Source organism: Humulus lupulus, chromosome 1 (genome assembly GCF_963169125.1).
Source record: "Humulus lupulus chromosome 1, drHumLupu1.1, whole genome shotgun sequence".
Lineage (NCBI taxonomy): Eukaryota > Viridiplantae > Streptophyta > Magnoliopsida > Rosales > Cannabaceae > Humulus > Humulus lupulus.
In genome coordinates this window covers 108930500-108941995 of record NC_084793.1, presented here as the reverse complement: position 1 = coordinate 108941995, position 11496 = coordinate 108930500, and the positions used below count along the sequence as shown (strand labels likewise).

Below are 11496 nucleotides of genomic sequence, written 5' to 3'. Positions count from 1 at the left end.
TATATGCATAACAAATTCAATTTATTTATTTCATAAAACAATGTCTACTACATATGCTTTCAGGGAACATTTTCAACATGCCTCACCAACTTTTATGGATATGATGAATAGGGTTTTCAAGGACTATCTAGATAGGTTTGTGATTGTGTTCATCGATGACATTCTCGTGTACTCTCAGTCAGAGGTAGAGCATGACCAGCATCTACGTTTGGTATTGCAGCGGTTGAGAGAGCATAGGTTATATGCTAAGTTCAGCAAGTGCCAATTCTGGTCACTGCAAGTTACTTTTCTGGGCCATATCGTCAATAAGGAGGGGATTCTGGCTGACCCAAGTAAGATTGAGGCAAAGAGAGATTAGCCTAGACCGAGCAATGTTCCTGAAGTTTGGAGTTTTTCTGGGATTGGCCAGATATTATCGGCGGTTTGTTGTGGGGTTCTCTAGGATAGCTACGCTGTTGACAAAATTGACAAAGAAGAAGACTAAGTCTGTTTGGACGGACAGATGTGAGAACTGTTTTAAGGAGTTGAAGTGGTGACTGATCACCGCGCCAGTGTTGAGTCTGCCGACAGATAATGAGAAGTTTGTGGTTTATTGTGATGCTTCTAGACAGGGTTTAGGGTGTGTGCTGATGCAAGCTGGTAAGGTGATAGCCTATGCATTGAGGCAGCTAAAGGAGTATGAGAAGAGATATCCCACGCATGATTTGGAGTTGGCAGCGGTGGTATTCGCACTTAAGATTTGGAGACATTATCTATATGGTGTGAAGTGCGAGATATACACCTACCAAAAGAGTTTGAAGTACTTCTTTACTCAAAAGGATCTGAATATGTGCCAGAGACGGTGGCTGGAGTTGGTTAAGGATTATGATTGTGACATCCTATACCATCCTAGGAAGGCTAATGTAGTGGCTAAGGATTATGATTGTGACATCCTATACCATCCGGGGGAAAGATTCCCAGTTGAGAGGTCATAGGGAGAACGTTTTAGTCAGAGTGGCTAAGGACTTCTCTATCTCAGAGATGGGGTTACTGAAGTACAAGGGTCGGATCTGTGTTCCGGTGGATTCTAATATCCGGAGGGAGATCCTATATGAATCGCATACCACTCCATATTCCTTACATCCAGGTACGACGAAGATGTACCAAGATCTGAGAGCTTTGTATTGGTGGTCGGGCATGAAGAGGGATGTGGTGGATTATGTGGCCAAGTGCTTAACTTGCCAGCAGGTCAAGGCTGAAGATCAGAGGCCAACAGGGTTGCTGCAGCCTCTAGGGATTCCAGAGTGGAAGTGGGAAGATATCACCATGGACTTCATGGTTGGTTTGCCGAAGACCGTGGGACAACATGACTTGGTGTGGGTGATTGTGGATAGGTATACCAAGTTCGCCCACTTTTTACCTGTCAGGACGACTTATATTGTGGCGCAATATGTCGAGTTATATGTGAAGGAAATTGTTTGACTTCATGGGGCTCCGAGGTCGATAGTATCCGACAGGTACCCCACCTTCTCCTCCAAGTTTTGGGAGAGTCTGCAGAAAGCTATGGGCACGCAGTTACGATTTAGTACTGCTTATCATCCTCAGACAGATGGACAGTCTGAGAGGATGATTCAGATACTAGAGGACATGTTACGAGCATGTGTGCTAGATTTTGGGGGATCTTGGAGTAAGTATCTCCCTCTAATTGAGTTCTCGTACAATAACAGTTATCAAGCGACTATCGGAGTGGCTCCATATGAGATGCTTTATGGGAGGAAGTGCAAGTCACCTATCCATTGGGATGAGACGAGTGAAAGGAGATATTTGGGTCCTGAGATGGTTCAGAGGACCAATGAGGCGATTGACAAGATTAGAGCTTGAATGCTTGCCTCCCAGAGTCGCCAGAAGAGTTACTCGGACTTGAGATGCAGGGGCGTGGAGTTTCAGGTCGGTGACCATGTGTTTCTTAGGGTTTCACCTTTGAGAGGAGTGAAACAGTTTGGTGTTCGGGGCAAGTTAAGCCGTAAGTTTGTTGGCCCCTTCGAGATTCTGGAACGAGTTGGAGAGGTAGCTTACAGGTTGGCAATGCCTCCATCCTTATTAGGGGTTCATAATACTTTTCACATATCCATGCTCCAGAAGTATGTTTCAGATTCGACACATGTCCTGAGTTATGAGAATTTGGAGCTGGACCAGGATTTGTCATATGAAGAAAAGCCGGTTCAGATTCTTGGCCGGAAGGACAAAGTCTTGCGGAGCAAGACCGTCGCCTTGGTGAAAGTGCTGTGGAGGAACATAAAGGTTGAGGAGGCGACATGGGAACTTGAATTAGAGATGCGAGAGCGGTATCCTAAGTTGTTCAAGTAATTTCGAGGATGAAATTTCTGTAAGGAGGGGATAGTTGTAGCATCCCAAATTTGCTAATTAGGATTAGGGCCTCGATTAGTGTGCCTGGAGGGCAATAAGTGATTTAATATTATAATGTGTGAATTTGTATGAATATGTGATTAGAGATGCATGTTTAGGTGAATTAAATATGCATTTGGGCTCCGATTGGTTATTAGGGGCATGTTTGTGATTTTATCCCGTTGAGGACATAAATGTGATAATTGTAATAAGTGTGATATACTTGTGATATATCTGTGTTGCATGATCTAAGACAGTCCTATGGAGTTGTTAGCTAGAAATTCACAACGGGGTCGAAAATACGACTCGGGGCGAGTAGAGAGGTATTTCGGGTATTAGAGGTTTTCTGGGGTTATCGGATTATGGAAATAAATATTTGGAGATATATTTGAAGATAGAATGTTTAGGAGGGAATATTGGGGAAATTTACCATTTTTCCCCCCGGGACATTTTTGGTACCCCGAGCCTTGAGGTAACCTTAGAGACCAAGTAAATAAAACAAAACCAAAGAAATACTCAGAAAACTTGGAGAAACTGACCCAAACTTCTCTCTCTCTCTCTCTCTCTCTCTCATTATTCTCTCTAACCCAAACGAAGGGAAAAGCTGGGAATTAAGCAAGGATTTGAGCTCTTGACTTGGGGATTAACTCAGCATCACTTTAAGGATTCAAACACAGGCTAAGGTAAGCATCAACTGTGATTTTGGCTACTTAATTCAGTGGTTATTGACTGGTTTTCTTAGTTCTTTTGAGGTGTTGAAGTTGAAGATTGAATGTTGGGTTTAATGAGTTTTGAAGCTAGAGTTGTTTAGGTTTTGCTGCTGGAATCATAGTGGAACTTCTGAGATGATTAAATTAAGTTGCTAGAATGATTTTAGGGGTAATTGGCTAGGTTTTGGTAGAGAAAATGGTGGGTTTTTCTGGGTTCGAGGGGTCGGGCCGCGACATTGTTCTTGCTGAGCCGCGGCCCCTTAGAACATTAGGGCGCCTGAAAGTGGAGGCGTGCCGCGGTGCCCTACAAACAGAGCTGCGGTGCATGTAGGCAAAAATTAGGCTGGGCCTCGGGTTGAGCTGGGGGCCGCAGCAATATTTCTTAGGGCCGTAGCGGTTAGTGCTTTTTTGGGCTTTAACAAGGTTTTAGGCTCGATAATCCAATGGTTAAGGCTCAGGATGGATTTTATCACCCGAATTGGTAGAATTCAAGGTCCATGGGATTAGAATTATTACTCAAAGATATTTAATGGATTACAACTTGATGGATGAATATTGTTGACGCGTTGTGACTAGGGTTTTGGTGATGCTCGGACTAGGGGACTGTGCTCGGGACATCAGTGCTTAGAAAGCTCGGGACACAGGTAAGAAAACTGTTGTACCCGCAGAGCAAGGCGAGGCTTATAGTTTGTATTACGGGGCACATCCCTATTTGATTGTGTTGCAAGGCGTAGCCCCATTGATTGTGCTCATGGATGTTTAAGTATTTTTTTAGTTATGCTATGTGTGCATATATGTGATTGAACGGCAGGAGCCGGGAATGGCGAGGGCCGAGAACAGCAAGGGCCGGGAATGGCGAAGGCCGGGAACGGAGAAGGGGCCGGGAGCAGTGTTTAGCACACGGAGTGCGAGTTGCTAGGGCGAGACCCTAAAGGATACCTGGGATATCCTCACAGTGTGAACCGCGAACCCAGGGTCTAGTAAAGCACCTAGGATGGCATGGCCGTATGTGTTTAGCCTAATGGTGGCTTAATTGTACATTGAATGTTAAATTTGCATATGTTATCTGCTTGTGTGAGTTTTCTTGCTGGGCTTCGGCTCACGGGTGCTCTTGGTGCAGGTAAGGGCAAGGGGAAAATTGACCAACCATGAGTACGGAGAGCATGAAGCGGGGCGTACATGTTTGGCCAGCCTGGCTGCCATGGCAAGGGGTATTTTTGGGAGATGATTGTACTAAACCTAGATTTTGTCGTTTAGCTGACTCTGGTTATATTTTTTAGTTGTAAATATTTCTAAACAGTATATTGGGATCCCAAATGTTAAACGATTTATGATTTTCCAATGAATGGAACTATTTTTAAAGTATATGACTATGTTTATGGTTTAATTACACTTTTGTCTTAAAACCTCGATTAACGAGTTAATTGCACGTTTTAAACTCACTTAGTAACGGCTCTAAGGTAGTAGGGCATTACACAAGGCCCCCCATCGCAACCTTATAAAAAGGGAGCGCCTAGGTGGCTCCCTGCAATACCCAGCGATGGACTGCTAAGGCGGGACCCACTTGCTTTTGACAGGAAAGGAAATGTTCAATGTTCATGGTGGCTCCTAAAGATGGAAAAAAAAATGGCACCAACAAGGAGGCAACGTACGGGCTCCCATATTGGTCACTCGAGTCCCCCTGTCGCCGGTTGTTGTTTGGCACCTCGCCAACGGCGAGCACACTCATCTACTGTAAAAAGGCGTGAGAATCAAATTCTCTGACCAGGGTCAGACTACGCGGGTACAGGCTGAGCAGCCATCCCACCACCAATCACAGGCGTCAAGGAACTCATCAACCACTAAATTTCGCACAGTAATGGTGATAAAAATCTATAGTTATCAACGATCACTTGCCTATAAACACGGAACACTCGTGCACTACCAAAAAAGGACCCTCTCATAAAACCAATCAAACCCTCTCTATGATCAACACTACACAACTCATGCAATCCCTCTCTAAGAAAATGATCGGAGTACGGGCATGAGTTAGAAAGCAAAAATGGAGGATAAGTCAACTCCCTCCATGAAGACAAATCAATGTCAAGAAAATTCTAGGCTACTGCTTGTTTGTTGTTGTGAAGACCAATCAAGTATGAACACGCAAAGACAACAGCTAGTGCCCTGAGCGACTAAGGAATGGGGTAGGCGGCCCCAAGAGGTCGAGACGCCAATGGGGAACAACCGAAGGTAGAGGCACTTCTTGAGGGACCGCCGAACAAGAGGCCAGCGAGTCGGGTGATAGACCAACCCATCGTCGCTCGCTCGTCAAATCCCAACTCCCAACCGAGGGAGTGCCTTGGGCCAACCACCTATGGGTGCCCATCAAGGGAATCAGTGAGGAGGGAGATCAACTGAATCCAGCAACTCGCTAGAGCCTTTAATCTCTTCCATTCCCCACCACATGCAAAGAAGGATGGGGAGCGAGTGGAAGATGAAGTTTCGAAGATGAAGACAAGCTTTCCCGGTAGTCTTCCAGAAAATCTTCAACTTCATCTCTTCTACTCAGTGACTCCCCTAACCGAAGGAGCCAAAGCTAGAATGAGCCAAGAGACGATGAAGCAGATCACTCCTCGTCTATGTAAGTCAGCCCCACACCAATGTGGAGCCTGACTTGGTGGGTCAAATTTTATACCCAAAATTTGGCAGTTCCACGTGGCAACCCACGAAGCGATGATGTGTTAAGAAAAAAGTGTTAGGATACAACAGTCATCACCAGCCGCTGTGAGGATTGGCCCTCGCCACTCCCCCAACACTTAAGAGCTTAAGAAGCGGGACTCACTAGAGCCGACCTACTTCTCCCATTGTGTGAAGCTAAATGATCCCCAGATGGCCATTTCAACACCAATCATAAGAAGAAAAGGGTCCTAGCCAATAACGCTAGCCAGGCACAAATTCGGACCAACACACATCACAAGGACCAGCTAAGTCGTCATCAGATAGTTGGTCTCCGAGGCCCTCACCGATCGCCAGCCACACTCCACGGCCACGAGTCGTGGTCATTGGATGCCAAGAGTGCTCACCGCTCGCCAGTGGCCCTCACCACACGTGCCTTCTCCCACACCAGAGTGCGTCTTCAACCTTTAAATGAACAGGACACATCAAATTACCATTTTTGGCGATACAGAAACCTGTCTCCAACCAAGTGTACCAAAATTTAGCCTAATCGGGAAAAAAGGTGCCACCGTTAGCCTTTCCCATCTCCACGATTATAAATTGTGCATAGTAAAAGGTAACAAGGGGGAAATAAACATGCTAGTAACTGTTCATTTACGGAGAGAGCTCCTACTTTCCATTATTGTAATTGTCCCAAGAACAAGATCAAACTCAGCCTATTGTCGAGGGTTCAAAGTTCATAAATAATACTTACTAAAGTGGACGTATGTCATCTTTTTTTGGCCGAACCACTATAAATCCTTGTCTCATTCATGTATTAGTGCATTTAATTCTCTTTTCTTTAACTCACGATTCGTCATTAAGTTTTGCTTTGAGATTTTACACACAAAACAACTCTTCATTTATTACTCTGTGCAAATTCACGAAAAAACAAGTCAACACATACTGTTATTAGTGTAGTTTAATATAAACTCCCACACATTTTAATTTAATTAGCATTATCAAATATCATTAATCAATCATAAGAGGTCACCTCATGTGATTGCCAAATAACAACAAAACAAAATTATAGAATCTATACACAATTGTAAAAAAGTTGTAGCAAAATGGTGTTAAACCTTTAAGTTGGTGTTAAAAATAAATTTGGCTCACTTTATTTTATAGTCAATCAATTGGTGATGTACCATCAATAACCAACCTCTTCTTTCTATTTCTTTTTCTTTGGGCTAAGAACTTCTCTCTACTCTCTCCTTTTCAAGAACAAATTGAGAAAAAAAAAACCATCTATTTTTCTTCCCATTTTATATATGAACTAGGTATTTAATTTGAAATCATTTCAAACAGGAGAGACATGGCCCTCAACCTTTAGAAAATGAGCAGTGTCGCGATGGGCACAATAGAATCCAAAGCATCATCATGAGAAGTAATAAAGATCATTATTAGAAACAACAGTATCGTCCATGTCAAAATCATCAAGCATCTGCCAAACACCTATCACAAGAAACTTGTTTTGCCGTCGTAATGGGGACAAAAGTACAAAAAACCAAACCCATTCCATCATAATTGTATGTTAAGAGATTTCGAAAGATCTAACTTTACTGAAAGTCTTTCAGAAATATGAAAAGTACCACCTGATGTTCGTTGGTCGATTTTTACCGTAACACCAAGACAATGAGCTAAAGAAAATAAAATTAAGGGATGAAAATACTCCCTGCTTACTTCATGAAGTCAAAACCATATCTGGGTCCTATTGGTCTTTCTTTTCTATTAATTAAAGTCCAGAACTTAACATATCGTTCAGGATGTTTAGAAAGTTGTATTGACAGATTCTTCTAAGTTGAACTTGAACCATTGTCGATTCGGGCTGACCTCAAATCATCAAACAAAGCATTTAAATCTAACACAGATGACCCTCCTTCCTTGATAGCACTCTTTGCCTTGTCTGCAAGTTCCTTCACTCTGCTTCTCATTTCCGCTGCTTCATCTCCCTCCATAATCCGAGTTACCGCTCTCTCTATGGCCTCCCTCTTCACGAAGTCACCCACCAGTACTTTCCACTTCTTAGCTCCAGCTTCAAACCCAATTCTCAGTATATCACAAATTAACTTCTCGTTATAAAATTGCTCTGCCGATACAGGCCAAGTCACCATCGGAACCCCAGCACAGATGCTTTCCAAAGTCGAGTTCCAACCACAGTGAGTCACGAATCCTCCGGTTGCTTTGTGCTCGAGGATCGGAATTTGGGGTGCCCATCCTTCTATTATCAATCCCTTTCCTTCCATTCTCTCCTCAAACCCTTCTGGAAGCCACTCTTCTTTCTTTTCCTTCTTCACCACCCAAATGAACTGCTGCCCTGAGGCTTCCAGCCCTGTTGCGATCTCCATAAGCTGCTCGTCGTTGAAACTCGCTATGCTTCCAAAACTAACATAAAGAACCGAATTGGGTCTCTTGGTATCGAGCCACTTCAAACAGGTGTGCTCTTCAGAATTACAATATTGACCATATAAGAATAGAGGGCCTACATGCCAAGCCTTTCCTCCCAAGAGCTTTGGGTAATGATCAGCATAGGCTGGTTCTAGCTCATAGACGCTATTAACGAGAATCCCATAAGTTTTGAGCTCCGCCTCTCTTATCGATTTAAACAGCTTCGAAAAGTGACTCCCATCTTCGTGTTTCACATAGTCCGCTATTTTGTCTCGGGTAATCTCGATCGGGTCTGGGAAATTGGGAATAAAGAAGGGTTCGGAATCGGACAAGACCTTCTTATGAGGCGCATGTAAAAAAATGCTTGACTGAGCACACAAAGCGAAATAAGAAGTTCCATGGAAGATGAGTGTTGGAATGCCAAACTTCGCAGCAACATCCGGGGCCCAAGGAAAGAACATATTGGCCACCAGACAGTCGGGACGATGTTGTTCTAAGATTTGGTGTAGTTGTGGCCCAAGCTTGCCGCAAGCTTTGAAAAACTTTTCCTGCATATCTTCGGTACTAGTCAGGTGAACGCTATTAATTCCATCGGGCAATCCCACCTCCTCGGTGGGAACTCTGATGTCGAGAATGTCGATCTGGGCACCAGATTCTTTGGCTTTTTCGATAGACTTTGACAAGAAGGACGTGAAGTAAGATGTGGTGATAATGGTGGCTTTCGACCCTTTGGAAGCAAACAGCTTGGCCAGATTAATGGTAGGTCTAATATGGCCTTGAGCCATAAAGGGAAAGAAGAATACATGAAGTTGGCCATTACCTTTACTTTCCATGGCTGGTCTTTGCGAGATGGGGAATCAGGAACGAAGAGAGGTAAGGAAGTTTTGGCCTTAAGCTTATGATGCAGGGAATTTAGTCATTTGTTACCTTATGTTTTGCAAAGTATGATTTTTTTACTCTGTTTTCAATAATACTTATATGTATACTGTATTTTAAAATTATACATATTTGATACCCTGGACTCATATTTGATAGATAAAATTTTGTCAATATGATCAAACTATCATCAGTTATATGTAATTAAGTAATTAAATTTAAATTTGGAACTTACATAATTGACAACAGTTTAATTAAATTGGTAAAATTTTATTAATTAAATTTAAATTTAGGGTACCAAATATGTACGATTTTAAAATACAAGATATCATATGAGCATTATTGAAAATAGATGATACTAAAATGATACTTTGCAAAAACACAGGGTACCAAATGGTTACATGTCTTATAATGTAAGATAATATAACTAGAGGATTGTATTCCTGAAATGCTACCATTAAAATCATGTTCAAAGTTAAATCACTTACTCCACTTGTATGTAAATTTGTCGGAGTTGGATTACTTAGTTCACTAATTATTTTATTTTATTATTTTAAGGGAAGGAAGTTTCGGTCTTGAGTTTATAGTGTATGATAATAGAACCGTTTGGTTGGCTAGACTTTTATAAAATTATTTTGGGTTTTTAAATCTTAAAAACACTTTAAGTACTTGGTTGATTGGATTTTCACTTTACTTTAGCTTTTTACTTTAAAACTTAAGTCTTTTAAAATATAGCACCCGTGAGCCGAAGTTCAGCAAGAAAATTCAACGCAAAACATATAACATATACATAACAATCAACAATACAAAACAACACAGCCAATGCCGTCAGGCGCTTACCAGGCCCTGGGTTCGCGGTCTTCACCGAGTGGGTGGATACAGCACCCTAGGAGGGTCTCGCCCTAACGGCCTACACTCAGCGTGCTCAACGCCGATCCCGGCCTCTTGCCGTACCCGGCTTCTTGCCGTTCTTGGCCTTCGTCGTTCTCTTCCAAGCATGCATAACATAGCTTAATAATCACAAATATCTGCAATATACAAATTAAGCATAAACAATAGGGTCGCGTCCTGAAACACAAACAATAGGGTCGTGCCCAGCTCTACGGGTACAACAGTTTTCTTACATCTGTCCTGAGCTATTTGAGTACCGTGATCTTGAGCACAATCCTCTAACCCGAGCCTTGTTGAAAACCTAGTCACAACGCATTCATAATAACCATCCATCAAACCCTAAACCAATTAATAACTTCAAAATAGTAATCTAGCTTCTAGGACCTTGGATTCTACTAAACCGGATAGTAAAATCCTTCCCGGGCCTTAACATTTGGGTTCCCAAGCCTAAAACCCTCAATCTACCATTATTTTACATTTGAGTCGCGGTCCAGGCCCTTAAGGGCCGCGACACGATCAAGTGAGAGGCGAAATCCCTCTCGGCTGAAGGACATGGGTCGCGGCGCTCCAAACCCTATGTTGCGGCACCTGGGAAAATTTCTGAGGACCCCAGGCCACCTCGTTAAAGCAGGCCGCGGCTCGAGCCTTACAACCCAGAAATACCACAATTTTTAGACTTCTAAGTCTCCTACAAATCAATCCAAACCTATGCTAAAGCTAGAATTCATCCCCAAACCGCTTATACCATACTCAGAGCAACACATAATATTATAGAAACTGAACAAAACCCTATTACAACCCAAATTCAATCACCTAATGTTCCAACCCCCAAAACTCTAACAAAGCAAAGAAATTCATTAAAAGACTAGCTCTAATCCTTACCTTTGTGATGATCTCGTCTTGAGCCAACTCCAGCCACCACAAGCTTTAGATTTCCTAAAGCTTCAGCCTCAACCACTAGAATTTCCCAAAGATTGCTTAAGTTTCCAAGAGAAGGAGAGGTAGAATCGAGAGAGAGAAAACTAGAGGGATTGACTGCTCTGCTTCCTTTTGGTTTCCATAATGATGTAGTAGCTTAGTGTAATCCCCAGCTGCCTAAGTCCCAAAATGCCTAAAATGCCCCTAAGCCTATCCTCAATCCTTTAACGCCACCAACGACAATCCCGTCATTTTCCAGATCCCGCTAAGTCCTCGAGTGTTCCTATAAATTTCCATTTAAATCCCAACATGCCCAAATATTTGCTAAATTACTACTCGTTACCCGGTAATTCCTGAACACATATTATATTCCCAAAATACCCCTAGGCTCCTCTCGAGCCGGATATTTTACCCTGTTGTGACTATTTAGCTAAATTGCTCCCTATGACCGTCTCGGATCATACATTACAAATAAATCACCACTCACTCATGGTATCAATCAGAATGTACACATATATCACATTTATGCCATTAACGAGCTAAAATTACAAATATGCCCCTAATAGCCTAATGGGATCCACATGCATATTTAATTATCCTAAACATGCATTTCTAATCACATAATCATTAAATTCAC

At 42.5% G+C, this 11496-nt stretch overlaps 1 protein-coding gene across 1 annotated transcript; it reads right to left on the bottom strand.

The window, feature by feature from the left end:
- Positions 1-7247: 7247 nt before the first annotated feature.
- LOC133796874 (UDP-glucose flavonoid 3-O-glucosyltransferase 7-like) lies at positions 7248-9022 on the bottom strand. Its single transcript, XM_062234565.1, has one exon. The coding sequence runs from the start codon at positions 9005-9007 to the stop codon at positions 7583-7585; it is 1425 nt and encodes a 474-aa protein (XP_062090549.1). The 5' UTR covers positions 9008-9022; the 3' UTR covers positions 7248-7582.
- Between the last annotated feature and the right edge of the window lie 2474 nt (positions 9023-11496).